Here is a 21144-nt window from a genome sequence, read left to right on the forward strand (position 1 = left end):
CTCCACCTCTGACACATACATCCTCTTTGTCAACCTTTCCTCACTCATTCTCTTTATTTGTCCAAATAATTTCAACACACCGTTTTTTGCCCTCTCAACCACATTCTTTATTACCACACATCACTCTTATGCTTTCATTAGTTACCCAATCAAACCACCTCACCTCATATTGTCCTCAAATATTTCATTAACTGGATGTAGATAGGGATCTGTGGTTTCGGTGCATTACACATGACAGCTGGAGACTAAGAGTGAACAAATTTGGCCATCTTGTCTGTTATCCTGGTGCTACCTCGCAAAAGCGGGGAGTAGCAATGCTGTTTCCTGTGGGATGAGGTAGTGACAGGAATGGATGAAGGCAAACAAGTATGAATATGTACATTTGTATATATGTATATGTCTGTGTATATGTATATGTCGATATGTATATAGGCATATGTATGAATTTTTTTTTATTATACTTTGTCGCTGTCTCCCGCATTAGTGAGGTAGTGCAAGGGAACAGACGAAAGAACGGCCCAACCCACCCAAATACACATTTATATATACATACACAGACATATACATATAAACACATGTACATATTCATACTTGCTGCCTTTGTCCTTTCCTGTCGCCACCCCACCACACATGAAATGGCTTCCTCCTCCCCCCATGCGTGTGCGAGGTATCACTAGGAAAAGACAAGAAAAGGCCACATTCGTTCACACTCAGTCTGTAGCTGTCAGGCATAATGCACCAAAACCATGGCTCTCTTTCCACATTTGGTTTCTAGTTGCATATTTTTTAACCAAATTGAAGTACACTGAAATTTATATCCCTTAAGCTTTCCATTATGGTAAATAGCTTTGCTAAGCCATTTAGAAATTTTCATAAACTTTGGAGAAGTATATCTGTTACCAGAAATAGCCTCCAGCTACAGATATATGTTTCTTTTGATTACCTGAAAGACCTTTATGTAAATGCTTCAGTACAAGAGGTTTATATTAGGAGTATATTTTTAATTCTGATGATTTGTTTTGTTTGTTTTAGATTGAAAATTTTTGGTCACAGCTTCATGATTTAAAGACCATTGTACTTTATTTACTTTATATCAATGTTTTGTATTTATGATATTTTTATCTTTTTCAGCATGAATACATTTTCTATAGGTGGTGAGGATATGTACTGCACCACACACTACAGACAAGCTTTTACAGAAAAGGGAACATATGATGTATTTACACCAAACAAAGGCAAGTGGACACGAAAAATTGAAGCAACAAGTTCAGAGTCTCCAAAAAGTCAAGAGTGATAGCAGGCAGAAATAGCGCCAGAAAATGTGTAATATATGGGGACCATAGGCGGACTGTATCTGAAGTGAACTGTACCTGACACCTTCAGTGGAGGATATGGGAACAGTCGTGGGTGGATATATATATAATATATATATATATATATATATATATATATATATATATATATATATATATATATATATATATATATATATTCTTTTCTTACTTTCCTGCCCCAGGAACAGGGCCCTTCTTTTGGGCTTCTACAGCACACAGAAAGCTTGCCATATCCACTGGGTGGGACCACAGATCTAAGTGTGGTGATGTTTCATATTTGTCTGTGTGAACTGAGTGCAGCACAGCGAAGGTTTACGTAAGCATTCAGTGCCGTAAGTGTGAAACTTACATTGTGGGCATGATGGTTCTTGTGGTATGTTGGAAGGGTGCTTGTTGAGTCATTTCTGTGTGTATGTACTCAGTCAGTGTCAAATTTATTTGAGGGAGAGGGAAATCTTTGAGTGTGAAGTGTGAATCAGTGCTAATCATTTTGTTTCTTGGGGAAAAGTGTGAAGAATTGGTTTTTGAGCATATTAAAGTGAGATTGTATTGGAATTATTCTTCTTTCATCATGTAGGTGTTGTTGAGTGATTGTGGTTGTGAGGCAGCCTTATTTTTTTTGTGTGTGTGTATGTGTGTGTGATTTTGTTTTGTTCAATTAGTGTTAGACAGGCTGGATGACCTGGCAGGTGAGGCAAAGTTTAGGGTGGAGCAATTGAACTGTATGTATAGTATGTTGTATAATGTGCAAAGGGCTTATTTTCCATCATCAAAACTGGTGCCAGTAAGTGTTCTGAGGTCATATTGTGTGTTTACAGCTTTGTGTTGGTGTTTGTGGTTTAGGAAGTAAATATCACATGTATCATATATGATAACTTCTAAAGTGTGTATGTTAAGTGGAAGTGGTTAGCAATTCAATATCATAGAAAGATTTGAATTAGATTCATACCTCTCTCTGGTTAAGACTGACAGAATTTTTGTGGCACTAGAGTGGGCCACTGTTTTGATAGAGTGATGTGAAAGTTGCTTGTTTATTGTTGCTTGGTTGTGTCAGGGTGCTGTGATGTAATTATAAGGTCAACTACATTTGAGAGGACTTTAACAGTGTGGGGTCTGCATGAGATTGTAGGTCATTAATGAAGTAATGAGAGAGGTTTGGAGAGAAAACTACAAAAGGTTTTGGAAGTAAGCCTTTTATGAATTACTTGTTTATTGGCTAGCTATGGAATTGGATAACCCATTTTTGTCATTATGGAGGGTGGTGCCAAGTATATTTTATGTGAGGATGAGTCACAGGATGGTATCACTGTATAAGGGGTTGTTATTGGTTGAAGCCACCTAGGATGTGTTGTGTGAGTTCCATGTACAGTGTAGTAGTGGAGTGCTTAGGTTTAATGCCATGCTGTATGATTAAGAGTGAGACTTCTTGTTTGATTCTGTTGTGGATCATTTTTTCAAGGCAGCTGGCTGTTGCTGATTGTAATGATATAGGATGATAGGAGGAGGGGGAATTGGAGGCTTTCAGGTTGGATGATGTGTTGGCAGGTTTGTAGATGTTTTGTTATGTAGCTAGGAGTAGTTGAAAATGTCTGAGTCTTTATATTTCATTTGGCCCAAAGTGTTTAATTTAGAAGTTCGATGTTATCAGGACCAGTTGCAGGGGTGTTTTATAAGGTCTTAAATGCATTTTAATGTCTGTGAATGAGCAACTGTTTTGGGGTGGAGTTTGTGTTTCTTTTCCTGACTGTGCGGTTTAGGGGTGTGTGTGGTTTGTAACTAAATCTTCAATTGTGTTTCATGAGTTTGTTTGCATGTTCTAGGAAAAAAGATGTAGTTTTGGGTTTGACGTGCTTCATGTGTTTGAGCTGTAGTGTAATGGTATGGAATGAAAGGATTTTCTTGACTAGTTCTCCAATAAAGCTGTAATCCTTTTCATCTATAGACGATGATACAAAATCACTGACTGAGACATTTCACTTGCAGCATAACCACACACAGACAGGCTTCAGCAATGCCTGTGTTTATGCATGTAGATCGTGACTGTAATGAATACTAAAGATTAATTTTGAATTCTAGTTTTGGAAAGGTTAAGAGTCTACTCTTGGATATTTGGAAGATTTATAAAGATAAACGATATTATAAAGTAAATACTGTGATCATTGTTAGAGACCGTATTGGCAGGGTAATACACAATTTGTCATATATTGAATTAATCCTATCAAAGGCAGACACAAGACAATTTTGTTTTTCCACACCTGGGGAAAATGCTACTCCATAATAGTGGGAGATGCTAAGCAGATGGCAGCTCAGATTTTTTTGTTTTCAGAGTATTTTCAAGTATATGAGACTGCAATTCATAAAAAAGAAAAAAATCTTAATTTAGATATGTAGGTATATTGTGCGGTGGACAGGTATCACTGAAATGTATTGTAGGTTTTGGGAAATTAAGATAACTTGGTCTTGAGGGTAATATTATTTTGTACAAATGTTTGATAAAACAAGATATATTGTCACTTTATGTTATATAATTATTAATCTTCATTAGAAACATTTTATTGCATATAAGGTTACTTTTTTAGTAAGGTTATCATGATCTTTTACTAAGGTAAACTTATATGTTGTAGTGGGTATCATAGTGAATGAAGCATCACCATGATGTACAAAAAATTGACATGAATGTAATTCATTTTGATTGCTTGTTGCTTCTTCTAGCTAGTTACTTCTTAAGATGGCTTTGATTTCTTGGAGGATTCATGAATGACTTGTCTTCAGAATCAGATATACTCACTTGGTCAGTTAGATGGATTGCTGAATTGAAAAATATGGTTCATCCATTTTCTTAGGGTACTTCATGTTAGTATAAAAGATGCCCCACTTTTATGATTTAAGTAGTTTGATTGAATGTCATGATTCAGTTGAATTATATAAATGATTCGTTTATAGAATTAATTGTAAGCAATTTATTACAAATTATTGGGGTTCATATTTGGGATGTGTGTACAGTAAAGACATCCTGAAGTTGGATAAAGCATAATGAGAACCTTTCATTAAGAAGATTCACTTGAGAATGTGAAAACTAATTCAGATTTTTAGGGAATGAAAAAGTCTCCCTTTTTAGTTTACTACATATCAAATGAGAAAATGCAAATTATGTAGTATGTGGATGATAAAGTATTATTATGGTAGCCATTGTAATGTATCTTGAAAAAGGAATTCGGGGGTTCAAGTTTTTAGGATAAGAGGAAAAAAGAAGGGATGTTGGTAATGAATTTCTGGGTGAATTATGTTCTGTCATATTGGTCTGAGGAAGACCAGTAAAATTTCACTGAGGACATATTTTATCTATATATCTATCTATTTATATTTCTCATGCCTGTTCCCTCTGGTTAATTCATCTTTGATTTTCCACTGTTGGTTGTTATTGTTCTTTATGTTGATCTTATAAGAGCAATGAGAGTACAGTTTAACACAGAATCAGGGAGTTAGTCCTTGCCTAGTCCTCATAACTTGTGCCACAAGTCCTGTCAAGTCTTTTCTCCCCACTAAGGCTGCATTTATCCCCACAAGTGCCACCAGCATATCTGAAAATGACCATATAGTACATTTTTGGGCTAAGAAGTGATGTCTCTTGGCACTTGTTCTGCAAGTATTCCAGAGAATGTTTTCAATCATCACTTCTCCTACAGCCTAACTTGAGCAACTAAACAGTTTATAATTGCACTTGATGTGTATCCCATGATCACATAATAATAGAAATATTATCGTGTGCTGGGGGTCACATTTGGTCACTTGATGCCTCAAATGGATTAGACTAGTCATAGCACTTTTTTTATCTCGGTTAAATGTTAATGTCTTCTGTGTAGTCAATTATCACACCCCAAAACTGATTTTAAGACATATCACAGTTTTATGTAATGGGATTCATATGCTTGAAATAAGCTGTATGAAAGTTATCTTATAAAAATACAACACTTTCAGTAGTCTTCTTGACAGTTATGGGGTTGATATGAAGACAAGATTTCACCGCCACCTGTGACCTGCCAGGAGTAAATGTCACTGGCTTTTGGTCCATCTCAGATGGCACAAATTTCTTCATTCCTGTGATTTTATTTTGAGAATATAGTTTAATTTGTAAAGAATAGCTGCTTTATTTGTAGTTATAGTTTTATTTTGTGACAATGTCAGATCTGTGATTCTGAGAGAAATTCTCTTGGAATAATTGTAATTATTTTTTCCAAAGAAATTTCCCCTTTTGTATGGTATTAACATTCATTAGACCTCAGATTTATGACTCCTTTTTTGTATATAGGAAGACTAATATTTAACACTTTCATATATTAGAATTTTATAGTGATATAGAATGTGAACATTTTGTGCGTCGTTTTTGGTTATCCATGGCATATTAATGTCGTAGTCAAAGCTCTAATTTCCGTACTTTTTTATTTCTCTTATACATTTTTGAAGAAAACAGATACACAATTAATATTTGTGGATTAGATACTATTTGTTATTCTGCCTTGCAGTCTTCATAGTCAAAAATTTGTATAGAAAAATGCAGAAATTAGTTTAGCAGTGTATATGATTTTGGCTGCAGTAGCTGTACCGATAGCATGCATTAGTGGTTACAGAAACTGGACTATATATATTTGTAACTTTTGATACTTAAGATTTGCACTATTTTACGGTTGTGCAGTAATGCTTATGATACCTTACTTACAAATTTAGAGTTCCCATTTACTGACAGGTAATATGAATCATATTTGATACACTGGTTTATTGCATTGCATTATGTATTTAACCATGTAGGTGTAGCCCTTAACATAATACTTTTAACCATAGGCTCAAATCATGATGTAAATAATGCCTTATAACTGATAAAAATGAAAAATGCCTTTGTGAAAATCTGTTTCATAAACATAAATTGTATGGGAGCTAGTAGTCAAAAACTGGGATATCTTATAAAGTGATATATATGTTCTACTAGCAGTTGAGTTTTCTATATGGCCCTTTTTTTTTTTTATCTTATTAATATCCAAGTAATTGCTCTCTATGGCTTTCTTTACTGATAGTGACACATTTGAACTCCCTTTACCATATCAGATCTACTTTCTTGTAAATTCAGAATCTATACTTCCTGAATTCCCATATTACTCTTTAGAAAATTTTGTGTTAATTTCTTCGATACTGTATTCTGTTCTCTAGTACAGTTTGGACGTTTCTGAGAGCATAACAAAATTACCCACAAGTTTATCACAGTGGATGTACTCATGTCTCGTTTTAGTGCTCATTCCAAAAAATTCTCAGTACTCTGTTATGTATGCCACACAAAGACATTTTGATGAAATCTTTGCCAAAATCTCTTATTACAGCTTTTTAAGTAAAAACTGAATGTTTGATATTAGGTGACTTCTTATAAGTTTTGTACTCTGACCATTGACTTGTTTCTTGCCCTCTCCTTTCTTGCTGAAAGTATTGTCTTGGTACCGCTCCTAGTTTTGTTGTTCATCCTCAGAGGAAAACCTTTTAAAGAAAAAGAATAAGTGCACTGATGCAAAAAGTGCATTTACAAATGAATACAGGGGTATATATAGTAACCACATTTGGAGATCTCTCATAGATTTCCACCTCAGTGATAGTCATGATTATTGAATGTGGAAAGATTTTAGAAAGAACAGTCATTTCAGTCCTGTAACAAATTATATGACATTTACCTAAAGTTAAATTGACGTATTAATAAGTGTACTATGATGATTGGAAGTGCCTTTTGTAGCATGAGCCAGAATTACTAATTTTTATATTTATCTTGTCAGCAGATTTGAATTGCACTTCAGCTTTATCAACAAAATAATGAATTAAAGATTTGTTGCATTCATGTGGTAACACATGTAACCATCACCTTTCGAACTTACCCTGCTGTGAATGTAGGAAAAGATGTATTTGATAATTGAGTTTTCTTTAGCATTTTGTTTGCCCTGAAAACAGATTATAGATAGTGAACAAGTTTGAGGAGCTTTGATATGTTCTTATTTTGTTCCCAAATATTGATATGAAACCTGTAAGGTCAGAATGGGTAGTTTTAAGTAATCATGCTGCAGGTGATCAGAGTTGCAACAAACCATGAGCTTAAAGAAAGATACTTCTTGAAGAGTTATAATAGAGTAGAAATTAAAAGATAAACAGAGATATAGGCAGTTCAAACAAAACTGAAATTAGATGTTCATGATGAGTTGAACTGAGACTTTTGAAGCAAGAATGAAAGTATGTTGTATAATGAAATGAAAATAATATTATCTTTCACCAGCTCAGAAGAAAGCTGTCAAAATTTTCAGTTGTGTCAACACATTCTTTTCACTTTAGTTTTTGTTAATGGATGTTTTGTTGAATAGTGTAGAGTTGTTTCAGAATTTAGCTGTCTGTGTTTGTTTGTTAGTTATTATACTGGGTAAACAGGTAAAATAGTGAAGTATCTATTTACTTATTAGATTTTAAGAAATTACCAATTGTGTGTTTCAGAGTGCCTTGATATATGCTTTGTGTTCAGATGTGCAGGGATTACCTATGGCACAGTTTTATATGAATACAATTAATAATTAGGTATTCACATTTATGTTTGCTTATTGGTAACCTGTTCAAACCATAGCTGTGATGATGCATTTGTTATTACACTTGTTCATTTACTGACATGGTTAATTGGTTTTAGAATTTTTATATTTGTAAAAGCTCTCTTATGATTTTACACTTCTTTTACCTTCAAAATAGCCTCTGATCCTAATTCATGAGTTCAGAGGTTTTGATAATTATGTATATTAGGGGCATAGTGAAAATAACCGTGAATATCAACAACACTAATATCAATAGGATTGTTATATTAGAACTCTGCTCCACCTGCAGCAATCACTTTAAACAGTGTTATATTACATTTTGCTAGGTTATGTTTTTTGGGTTGTGTTTTTTTATAAAAGAAACAGCCAACCCAAGAAAGTTAATCTATTCTAGCTAATGTAAACTGGCATTCTTTAAATTGATTGCTGCAGGTGGAGTAGAGTTTTCCTAACAAAAGTAATATGATTTTCATTGATATTGTCAAGTTATTTTTGCTTCACCTCCCAAAGTATATAATTTTCAAAATTTTGTTAGAAAAAAAATTGCAAGAATTCTTTGAAATATATCAGAAAAGCATCAAACAAAAATATCAGACAGCTTAGCAATAGTGATGAAAAGACCTCAGTGCTCTGCCCAATGAGGTGTAAACATTGAAAGTTTCAAATTTAGTTTAGTTAAGTGACTTGAAACAGTTATGGATGAATCTGAGATGAACAACTATACACAGTGTGTGGCAGCAGAAAACAATACAGTATTGTGGAACAAACATGATATGCAGTATTTAGTACTATGCCTTGGGCAAAATCTTTATGAAAGTATGAAGATCCTCAATTCAGAAATTAATTGTCACATAGAATAGATACCATGTTGCATGCTATGTATAATTTTCCTTTGTCTTTTACAAGCTCAACAATAACTACTGTATCATCTTTTGAAAGAAATATCACAAATTTCCACTTTCTATTTATAAGAATATCTTTCACTATTATTATTTTGGGATCTACCTTTCTTACTGTATTATTCACATTTTCAACACAAGTTGTGATGTTACAGAGTATTCATACTGGACCCAGATTTGTGCATATTACCCGACATGTAATGCTCCTAGATCTTGGATCATGCTTTACAGTTTCCAATCAATCCATTAATTGTTTAGAATGGCCAACCCCAGTATTATGTTGTATCCAGTATAATCTGCATTTCCAGTTTATGATATGGTATTCTTTACCAGTTCATATCAAATGTGCATACTTTTGTTTCCTTAAGTCTTTAACTATTATTAGAGGAAAAGTATACTTTATGAAGCTACTTATGTAAATTCCTTCTTTCATGCTTTTTTGCCAAACTTTTCTCAATAACTACAGTATTTGACTTGCACTGATATGGATGCAGCACTGAAGTTATATTCCTTTGTTTTATTTCTTAATTAACAGTTCACCCTTTAGCTTTTCTTCCAGATCAGTTGGTCATGCAGCCTTATAGATTCACATTCAGTAAACCCTCTATTTGTCTCTCCATACCTCAGTTTCATGTGTCAGCTCCCAGAGTAATTAATCATATTTTTGTAAGTATGAATTCATCCAAACAGTGCATGTTCATCTCAGTTTTTTTGTTATTGAATTAGTGTTGAGCAGTTACATTCTGATGTTCTGTGCTGTTTTCAGACCAAAAAAGCGAGCATTTTTGTCAGTTACCATAAATTTTATGTTGAGCCGATGTAATTTACATGTGAGCATTACTGACGACAAATTAGTCATTCCATATACAAACCAAAGCCAGACAATTATTGTATCAGCATTCATATGTATAGTCCAGACAACTAGGTTACTCTATTAGTCCTCTTACATATTAGCCAAAGTGAAGATTTTGGTAATCACAGTACAGCACCTTGAAAACTAACTTAAATGTTGATATATATATAGCCACAGTTGTTGCTGAAAGAGAGAACCATAGTATTAGGTTTATTACGTACTGGAGCCTTATACTGAATTTTTTTTTAGTCATCCTGGTCAGTTTGATGACTCTTGGAATGAATAAATATGAGCTGTTTTCATTTAACTACAGTTTCATTATATTGTATTTCATGTACTTATGCCCTCAGGGCAAAAATAAAGGTGCAGTGTATTGCTTTATATTTCTTGCCTTTTCATGCAAAACTAGATGGAAGTTCTGTTCTGATATGGTTTTTTAATTCAGAAATATTGTTATAAGTATATATGCAAATTTGTTGATTTTATAGATTATGAGCAAAAAACTACAGAGGCTGATGTCCAAGCTTGGTAGAAAGCATGAAAGGCAAATATTGAGAATGAGTGTGAATAAAAATAAGGTTATGAGGACAGTAAGGTATTTAGAGGAGGTAGGTTGGTATGAGTTCAAGTGGGGAGAACCTGTGGAAGTGAAGTACTTGGTGGCAGGTAGAACTATGAGGATTGAAGTGAATCATAGGTTAGAAGTTATCAGTAAAAGTCTGAAGTTCATTGAACTGTTTGGAAGTAAACATCAGGATCTATAGTTAGGAATTTAAAAGCAAAATGAAGGCCCTGGGTGCATTGAGAAGTGTGTGAAGGAAGTGACTTTGTGAGAGTTAAAAGTGGTATGTTTGATGGTATGATTGTCTCAACAGTGTTGTATGGATGCGAGTCTTGGGCCCTGATTGCAGAACAGAAAAAGGCAGATGTGTTGGAAATGACATGCTTGAGGGCAGTATGTGGTATTAGGAATGACAGTGAGGACAAAGGTCTGGTAGGAAGCAAAATGAGTTTGAGAGAGCTTAACAGGATGTGCTGATGAGGTTTATTCATGCGAGGATGAATGAAGAGACTGACTGAAAGGATATGTGTGTCATAAATGGTGGGAGTAAGGGGAAGGGATTGACCAAGAAGATGTAATGATGGAGTAAAAGGCTTTAAGTTACCAGGGCCTGAAGATTCAAGAGGGAAAGGCTTGCAATGGATAGAGAATTAGGGCAATGAGGTATGCAGGAGGTGATCTGGTAGTAATGAACTGAACCAAGGTATATGAAGTGGTCAAAGGAAACTATGGAATGGTCTGAGGGATTTTCCTTTGGATAGTGAGTCTAGTAAATGTACATTCTGTTGTTCAAGCTGTAGATATAGAGAAAGAATTCAGTTGAGACCATTAATCTATCTGTTCCACGCGTTGCCTTACTAATGCTGGAATTGGTAAAGTAAAAAAAAAAAAATCAATAATATAACAAAAGATTTAGAAAAAAAAGTCACGACATGGTAAAAGGTGTAAATGTATGCACATTAAAGACAAGGATTAAAATTGGTTGGTAAGTGTGTTCAGGTTAAACAGTTTACCTGAAGACTTGATTCGGATAACCTGATTCTTGGGTATGGAACATGGTTGTGTGGTAATGAATAAACGTAATGCAAGCCATGGAAATGGCTGTTCTGGAGATATATCAAGTTATAAGTGTGAACTTAGTGAGTGTTGATATGGCTAAGGGGAAAATTCAGTTGTGAATATGTAGAAGAATTACAGGCAAATGTAAATATGGGGAGGGGTAAGTTTATACTTTTAATGTCATTTTCAACTGCTTTGGTATTAAAACTAAGGTAATTTCCAGCATGGCGATCTTAATATGTGTTGCAGTGATAAGAATTGCCATAATCAGAAAGTAATAAAATGTTTAACTGATAATTGCAGGCTAGATATCAAATGCGAATTTTTTAATTGTGAAAAGATTTTTCAGTTCACAGTTGTTCACACTAAGGGCTTAAGTACAGTTTTCCGTGAAGTATTAATGTATGTGACCGGAAGAGGTTGAAGAATGAGCGTAGAAGCCAATCTATCAAAGCCCCTTCCAGCTGGCAATGAGTCACTCTACGCCCATTGTCAAGAAAGGCTCGAAAGCACCATAACGAGTGCTTTCCAATACTGTCATTTGCAATCCGTTTCTTTGATTTACCTTCTGTTGATGGTCATATATACGGGAATCTAGACTAAAATAAAATTACTTGATTGTTTGTCTTGAGGGAAATGATTTAATTGTCTTCACAGGGAAGTATTCAATTCTCATGTTATAAGCAAATTTCTTTACCTTACCATCAACTCCTCGAAAACCATCGGTTTACCCTACGCCATGGGAAAACACAATTAATTGTTTCACGGTATCGTTTATTGTACTCAAGTAAAAAAGTGAAAAACAATATGCCGTGAGGTCGGATTGAAAAACATCTTGATTCTGTAATCACTAGTTGTCTTAACCACCAATGCAACTATCTCTGACGTCACGGCCAAAACCTCGCCCAGTTAGCGAGTGGTCGCCGGCTATTCGGAGTCTGTAGTCGACCATGATGCAGCTAACATGCAGTTCCTTTGTCTCTCGAAAGTTGACTTGAGTGAAGGTATTATACCATTATATTGAATTAGATTAACCATGATATCTTTACCAGTTCCGTGAGTTCACTTAAAGTATGTTGTTTGAATATGCTGACTATATTCTGATGGATATATTGGTTATGTATGTCTTTTGTCCGGTTGTAAACAAGTGATCTGGATTGTTTACAATCTACTTTGATGTTATGTAGTTTGTTGTTATGACTGGTTTCCTTAACTGACCTCTACCGAGTCCGTCTCAACATTATTATATAATCATTCATAATTGTCACTAACAATGTCTTCTTTGGAATCATTGTTTAATGGTTGTTGTTAGTAGTTGTTTGGCTTGTAAATATGTAGCAAAAGTCACATGTACATATGTAAATCATTTGGTTTTCCTTGGGTTTCAGGTTCAATTCTCGAGTGATGGGAATGTTGTACAGCCAGACACTGACGATGGTTTTGTGTCCAATTGATTAGATAATAACGTATGATTTTCCTACATTGATAGTGATAGCCATACTGTTTGAATATAAATTTACTTTATAGGTTACCTCTAATTTCTCATGTAGGTAACAAATTTTTCTTTTGAAACGTGGCCATTAGTATTAAGTGGTGTACTGGAACCCTCTTTACTTTGTAACGTGTGACTTAATCATGTGTTGTCTGAGACTGTAACACTTTACATACTACCCGCGAAAAGTTTCTCGTATGATTAATGATGAGATCTTTGAGTTAATCATAGACGCTCTGGTAATTTCACTGCAAACCTTTACTCAATGGATTTTTTTTTTAAGAAAACGTACGAAGAGGAAGATCTTAGTAGGTAAGGAAAACGACAGCGTTTAGGTTACATTACTTTTATTTCGTCAGCAGCAGCGAATGTGCAGTGGTTACTAACTCGGTTGGCAAAGTTTTCTTGAGGCAGGCTCATTTATGGGATATCATGGATCAGTCAGAAAATGTGATGTTATCCTTCAGCCGTAGTCAAGAAACAAAAAGACTTTGACACAACCCGGGTTATTCAGCTATCATGTTAGTTGGTCGCCACCTTCAGCGTCATCAAAATATTATTGAATGTCCCTCGCAAGATGAGGCTTCCATTTACAAACCTAAGATGGTAAGGAGACTGGTACTCATCTGAGTTTGATCTATATCAGTTTAAGGGAAGTAAAGTTGGAAGTATGTTTATACTTGTATCTTTGGACACATCAGCGGTGGTTTCAAAAGTAGTAAAACTACGCGCATGGTTTCTTTGGTCATAAACGCTTTTGGTCGTTGGTGAGGAGAGCATTTCCTTCTGGTAATATCCCATGTACCATCTGCCAGTAGAATCCCCATGGAAGTAACCACAAGTGTTAAACTGGGTGTTATATAATATACACGTCTTTGTGCTCAGTCAAAATCCATGGGTGTTTTATTAGGGCCCTGTTATAACTTTATGTTTTTTGCTGTCATTGTGGACTGAATACAATACTAATAAGGCTTCTCTGATATATTTTCTTCATTTGCATTGCTTTCAATGGGCTGATAATTTTGTTTTAGAGTTTTACCCAGTTCTTGAATAAGCTTGCTCTCATAGAGGATAATCCTGTTTTTTATTTGTAAAGTTATAGACTAGCTTATTTTTAGCTCAGTTCTCCCCACCCCCACAGGTTAAGTTTATTGCTGAAATCAAGATTTTTCTCAAGGGAAGTGGAATTCCTCTGCATTGAGTTTGTTCCCCATGTCTTTGGAGGATAAGACTGTTTGACCTTTTCTTCTATTCAAGATAGATCTGACAGAGACCATAGGTGGGTTGGTTATATTTTTCAGATATAAAATTTAGGTATTGTTTACAGTAGCTACATATCCAGAAAACGTGAATAGAATAAAGATTTTGAGTAACTCACTTGCAGCCGAGAACAATATTTGACATTGTATAAAAGTTGTGAATGTAGGAAGATCTTTAGTATGATTATTATGAAGTATAAACTAGCAGTGAATCAGGATAAAGGCTAAACAGTTTACTAAAAGAAGTGGGTATACTTTAACCACAACTTTTCTACAACTTCTAACAAGACAGTATAGCAAAACACACTCACTGGAAAGTGCTGATTACATCTTTTTATTTTTTAAGCTATACATTATTGATGTGGTTAAATGCCTCTAACTTTAATGCCAGTAAAAATTAGTTATGTAAGGCTCAACACTTGTTATCTTCAGTTCAAAACATGCTGTTCAGTTACATATATACAAATTCAATATATTGGGTCAAGATAGATGAATATTAGAGTGAGCTGATTCCTTATCATTTTATATCAAGACCCTTTAACACATCCTGCAAACTTTCTCATTACATCTGATTCTATAATGCTTATCATGACATGATACAGCCTTGAAAAAATAAACACATAAGCACAAGCAGAAAAAAGTGGTTAAATTATGTAATGATACACATAAATTAATGACAAGATAGTCACAAAACAATGGTTGTGCCTTCTGACATGTCAAACGACATAGCAAGTATTCTTGTTAATTACAATTACTGTAAGATGACTGCTGATTGGTATTATGAATTTCATTAACTTTAAAGAAGATTTTTCACAAATTCATGTTCTGTTGACCAAACATGCTAGATGGTTGAGATTGTTCTCAGGTTTCATCACTATTATGAATCATGAAGGTTGAAGTTTAGGGAGTCTCAAAACACATCCAAAGATAGCTTGATTGGATGCAACTCCAGATGGCTATTTTATTGCACTGTTAGTAAAAGCCTGTGAAAAGACTTGATATGCATCTTCAGTAATCAAAATCTGTTTTAAATAAAAAAGTAAATATTTACACATACAGTCAAAGTACAAGGAAGTTTTCTCAAGAAATCCTTTTCTGGCACAGTCCTAACATCTCTAGCCATATTCAAGATAAATTGACAACAGTTGTCACTCTTGGGCCTTGGGCACTTCAGGTGTATCAGCATTTTGTTGCCATTTGCCTTTGCAGGGGTTGTCTGGGGTGAAGACATCATACGTGCCCTTCTCTCTAAATGCTTGCTTGTAGTGTGTTAAACAGTACAAATTTCCACCACCGACGGAGAATCTTCCAACACTGAAGATGAAAATATGTCATGAGCTATTGTGTGTCTGAATAAGAATATATATACAAAAATGAATTTGATAATGATATTGTCATCTGAGGGTAACATTATGTCACTATCAGTGATGACAGTGACCTAAAGTGACCTAATCACAATAATTCATCATATGAACTGACTTAAGAAACTTTTTTACTTGACTTCAATGAATAAAGGGAACCCATGCTTAGTGACTGGGTTACTTTTCCAGGAAGCCTATCACCGTGAGAAAATTTCATGAAACAAGCAAATGAAACCCAATAAATGAGGGGGTTTATGCTCCTGAGCAAAACTTTTCCAAACTCAGTTTTGGAATATACGTACATGCAACCTCTTAACCTAATAATAATTCACCGCACCCCTACATCAGTTTTATTTAGATATTTCATGAAAACTACACAAAATGTGGTGGTGAGGATTTGAGTGGGGTGGAATGAGGGTCACTGGAAAGGAGAATGACAGGCATTAGGGTTGTCCAAGTCACCCTCCAAATTAATCGACACTTGTAACAAAATCATAGGTAATGCAAACATTCCATAGCCTATAGATTTCTGGAAAGAAACAATGATAAGGGCCTAAGCTTAGAATTTCTCTTTCTCTCTCTCCTAAATAGAAGCATTAAGCAGTCTTTGGCTGCTTTGAATCCTGGAAGTCTTTGTTCCTTGCCAATGAATGTTGTGACTAGCATTTTATTTTCGAAGAAAGCCAGTCTCTATCATTAATCATTTATTAAGCTGTATAAATACATATTCAATTATTTTCTCAACTTATGCAAGATATTGCTTGCATAACTAAATCAAACTGCATAGCCATCATCAATCCTTCTAGCCTAACATCATGTACTCCTCTGAGTACCATATCGTTATTGGCAGATAATGGAAATGCTTCACTTGCTTGAGAGGCAGGAAATTAATAAGAATAGTCAGAGATAATTGTTGATGGGCATTTGCTGACATATTTCTATTTACAAGCTGAATGCCAGTGGATGGTATACAATTGAAAAAGTATTTTGCTGTGATATTACAAAATGCACAGAGTAAAAAGATATTTAGAAATATTTCATTATTACAAGAAAAGAATATGTTATACACTGAAAATTTGAAAGTTTTTGTAAATTTTATCATAATACAAGTTTGTAACTAATCATAAGTTTGTAACTATCATAACTGAAATTTCACTCTTAAGTTACTGTTTTCAAGTATTATGTTTGATAGCAGATTAGCTAAATAGAAACCTAAATTGAAAGATGCTTTTTATTTGGAAAGCACTTATTACAAGCTAAGTTTTTGTTCCCCAGAGATAAGGGAGAGAGAATACTAACCATGTAGCTTATGTATGTCACAGGAGGTGACTAGGATAGCTGGAAACTTGGGAATGAAAATTCTCCCCTCCTTAATTATTACTCTCCAGAAAGACAAATGTTAAGATTTTTCCTGAGGCTCAGACTCCATTTTTGACACTGCTAATTAAAAGCCATGCTTACAAAAAACTTGCATTTTTCTTTAACATTGAGAGGTCACTTTCAGCAAGACTTTATCATCATTGGATGGAAAAGAGTACACTCGTCAAAAACCTAATTCCCTGCTCCTGTTCATAGTGCAGACTTGATGCTACAGAAGCCCCTTAAAAAGGGTCCTGGGATGTATAATAATAGATGAATAGATAATTGCCAACATTTGTTTTTCAGGATACCACAAACTCTGGTTTAATCATTTCTTGCTTGTAATTGTATCATAAACATGCTTAAGCTGCTGGATACAGGAATACTTCAAAATTCATCAGAAATCAATCACAAAAGTATAATTTCATGGCTTACAGATTTGTAGTATTTTATGCATTCATGAAGATATTATTGCCACTGACAGAACCCTTAATGCTGCATGTTGTATTTCAATTCAAATTCAGTTAGGAAAATGTTAGACGAAAAAAATTGCCATTTGTAACTTTTAGACAAAGTTTTTTCTATTTTTGTACTTTAAAAGTCCCATATTTCATATATATATATATATATATATATATATATATATATATATATATATATATATATATATATATATATGTGTGTGTGTGTGTGTGTGTGTGTGTGTGTGCATGTATATGTGAGTGGATGGGTTGTTCCTTGTTTCCTGGTGCTACCTCACTGACACAGGAAACGGCGATCAAGTATAAAAAAAATATAACCTATAATTACGTCTCATTATGAGGAATTACTGTAACAGCCTAATTTTCAAAGGAATAAAGAAAATTTGGTGTCAAGCTCCATCATGGTGAAAAATTAAACACCCTGATTTTCTACGAAATAGATTTTTAATTGTCTTTTTTTTTAAATCTATGGTGTAATTCCAATATCTTATTGAGTGTTGTTCAATTTAATTTCATAAACTTTCAGAAACAGAATGTCTGTATGATAGAGATTTATGTCAAAAAGTATCTACATTTAATTTACCTGCAACAAATTCCGTGTATACTGTGAAGGAAAATTTAAGCTTAGGTTACTAATTCAAACTAAATTGAATGGAAGATATGAATAGCAATAGTATATTTGAATAACTTTGTATTTTAATTGCAAAAAGCAGTGTGAGGTTTTTAATTCTCACCTGAGTGGAGAGTTACACTTGGAGCATCTAAAGCATGTCTTGTGCATCACACGTCCAATTACCTCCATCTTTTCCATAGCATACACGGTACGGTTACACTGGGCACACTTTTCGTTGGTACCCCCCTGTAAGAAATGGTTACCTTAAAACATTTTATCTCATACCTAACACCTTACATGCAATTTCTTTGAATGGAAAAATTTGTGGTGTAAGAAACATCATGAACATAGTCTCCACACAAGACCATTAGAAACCATTCCTTATATATATATATATATATATATATATATATATATATATATATATATATATATATATATATATATATTTTTTTTTTTTATTATTATACTTTGTCGCTGTCTCCCGCGTTTGCGAGGTAGCGCAAGGAAACAGACGAAAGAAATGGCCCAAACCCCCCCCATACACATGTATATACATACGTCCACACACACAAATATACATACCTACACAGCTTTCCATGGTTTACCCTAGACGCTTCACATGCCTTGATTCAATCCACTGACAGCACGTCAACCCCGGTATACCACATCGCTCCAATTCACTCTATTCTTTGCCCTCCTTTCACCCTCCTGCATGTTCAGGCCCCGATCACACAAAATCTTTTTCACTCCATCTTTCCACCTCCAATTTGGTCTCCCTCTTCTCCTCGTTCCCTCCACCTCCGACACATATATCCTCTTGGTCAATCTTTCCTCACTCATTCTCTCCATGTGACCAAACCATTTCAAAACACCCTCTTCTGCTCTCTCAACCACGCTCTTTTTATTTCCACACATCTCTCTCACCCTTACGTTACTTACTCGATCAAACCACCTCACACCACACATTGTCCTCAAACATCTCAGTTCCAGCACATCCATCCTCCTGCGCACAACTCTATCCATAGTCCATGCCTCGCAACCATACAACATTGTTGGAACCACTATATATTTTTTTTTTTTTTTTTATACTTTGTCGCTGTCTCCCGCGTTTGCGAGGTAGCGCAAGGAAACAGACGAAAGAAATGGCCCAACCCCCCCATACACATGTATATACATACGTCCACACACGCAAATTACATACCTACACAGCTTTCCATGGTTTACCCCAGACGCTTCACATGCCTTGATTCAATCCACTGACAGCACGTCAACCCCGGTATACCACATCGCTCCAATTCACTCTATTCCTTGCCCTCCTTTCACCCTCCTGCATGTTCAGGCCCCGATCACACAAAATCTTTTTCACTCCATCTTTCCACCTCCAATTTGGTCTCCCTCTTCTCCTCGTTCCCTCCACCTCCGACACATATATCCTCTTGGTCAATCTTTCCTCACTCATTCTCTCCATGTGCCGAAACCACTTCAAAACACCCTCTTCTGCTCTCTCAACCACGCTCTTTTTATTTCCACACATCTCTCTTACCCTTACGTTACTCACTCGATCAAACCACATCACACCACACATTGTCCTCAAACATCTCATTTCCAGCACATCCATCCTCCTGCGCACAACTCTATCCATAGCCCACGCCTCGCAACCATACAACATTGTTGGAACCACTATTCCTTCAAACATACCCATTTTTGCTTTCCGAGATAATGTTCTCGACTTCCACACATTCTTCAAGGCCCCCAGAATTTTCGCCCCCTCCCCCACCCTATGATCCACTTCCGCTTCCATGGTTCCATCCGCTGCCAGATCCACTCCCAGATATCTAAAACACTTCACTTCCTCCAGTTTTTCTCCATTCAAACTCACCTCCCAATTGACTTGACCCTCAACCCTACTGTACCTAATAACCTTGCTCTTTTTCACATTTACTCTTAACTTTCTTCTTCCACACACTTTACCAAACTCAGTCACCAGCTTCTGCAGTTTCTCACATGAATCAGCCACCAGCGCTGTATCATCAGCGAACAACAACTGACTCACTTCCCAAGCTCTCTCATCCCCAACAGACTTCATACTTGTCCCTCTTTCCAAAACTCTTGCATTCACCTCCCTAACAACCCCATCCATAAACAAATTAAACAACCATGGAGACATCACACACCCCTGCCGCAAACCTACATTCACTGAGAACCAATCACTTTCCTCTCTTCCTACACGTACACATGCCTTACATCCTCGATAAAAACTTTTCACTGCTTCTAACAACTTGCCTCCCACACCATGTATTCTTAATACCTTCCACAGAGCATCTCTGTCAACTCTATCATATGCCTTCTCCAGATCCATAAATGCTACATACAAATCCATTTGCTTTTCTAAGTATTTCTCACATACATTCTTCAAAGCAAACACCTGATCCACACATCCTCTACCACTTCTGAAACCACACTGCTCTTCCCCAATCTGATGCTCTGTACATGCTTTCACCCTCTCAATCAATACCCTCCCATATAATTTACCAGGAATACTCAACAAACTTATACCTCTGTAATTTGAGCACTCACTCTTATCCCCTTTGCCTTTGTACAATGGCACTATGCATGCATTCCGCCAATCCTCAGGCACCTCACCGTGAGTCATACATACATTAAATAACCTTACCAACCAGTCAACAATACAGTCACCCCCTTTTTTAATAAATTCCACTGCAATACCATCCAAACCTGCTGCCTTGCCAGCTTTCATCTTCCGCAAAGCTTTTACTACCTCTTCTCTGTTTACCAAATCATTTTCCCTAACCCTCTCACTTTGCACACCACCTCGACCAAAACACCCTATATCTGCCACTCTATCATCAAACACATTCAACAAACCTTCAAGTAAGTAACGTAAGGGTAAGAGAGATATGTGGAAATAAAAAGAGCGTGGTTGAGAGAGCAGAAGAGGGTGTTTTGAAATGGTTTGGGCACATGGAGAGAATGAGTGAGGAAAGATTGACCAAGAGGATATATGTGTTGGAGGTGGAGGGAACGAGGAGAAGAGGGAGAGCAAATTGTAGGTGGAAAGATGGAGTGAAAAAGATTTTGTGTGATCGGGGCCTGAACATGCAGGAGGGTGAAAGGAGGGCAAGGAATAGAGTGAATTGGAGCGATGTGGTATACCGGGGTTGACGTGCTGTCAGTGGATTGAATCGGGGCATGTGAAGCGTCTGGGGTAAACCATGGAAAGCTGTGTAGGTATGTATATTTTGCGT

The 21144-nt window shown here is 35.6% G+C and overlaps 2 protein-coding genes and 1 long non-coding RNA gene across 21 annotated transcripts in view; 2 read left to right on the forward strand and 1 right to left on the reverse strand.

The window, feature by feature from the left end:
- Window positions 1-10061, forward strand: part of LOC139760660 (uncharacterized) — a 152603-nt gene extending 142542 nt beyond the window's left edge. For all 18 annotated transcript variants that reach the window (XM_071684116.1, XM_071684117.1, XM_071684120.1 and 15 more), the window contains one exon: window positions 1132-10061. In XM_071684116.1, the coding sequence (XP_071540217.1) occupies window positions 1132-1294 (163 nt within the window). In that variant the 3' untranslated portion in view covers window positions 1295-10061. The remainder of the gene's footprint in view (window positions 1-1131) is intronic.
- A 3058-nt stretch (window positions 10062-13119) lies between these two features.
- The window catches only part of LOC139760664 (uncharacterized), a 70561-nt gene continuing 62536 nt past the window's right edge, over window positions 13120-21144 (forward strand). Inside the window, exon 1 of the long non-coding RNA XR_011715380.1 lies at window positions 13120-14080. This is a non-coding gene — a long non-coding RNA (uncharacterized lncRNA). The remainder of the gene's footprint in view (window positions 14081-21144) is intronic.
- LOC139760662 (uncharacterized) overlaps window positions 14372-21144 on the reverse strand; it is a 39359-nt gene continuing 32586 nt past the window's right edge. For both annotated transcript variants that reach the window (XM_071684154.1, XM_071684153.1), the window contains exons 4-5: window positions 17997-18121; window positions 14372-15374 (exon numbers count right to left, since the gene is read on the reverse strand). In XM_071684154.1, the coding sequence (XP_071540255.1) occupies window positions 15209-15374; window positions 17997-18121 (291 nt within the window). In that variant the 3' untranslated portion in view covers window positions 14372-15208. The remainder of the gene's footprint in view (window positions 15375-17996; window positions 18122-21144) is intronic.

Source organism: Panulirus ornatus, chromosome 37 (assembly GCF_036320965.1).
Source record: "Panulirus ornatus isolate Po-2019 chromosome 37, ASM3632096v1, whole genome shotgun sequence".
Lineage (NCBI taxonomy): Eukaryota > Metazoa > Arthropoda > Malacostraca > Decapoda > Palinuridae > Panulirus > Panulirus ornatus.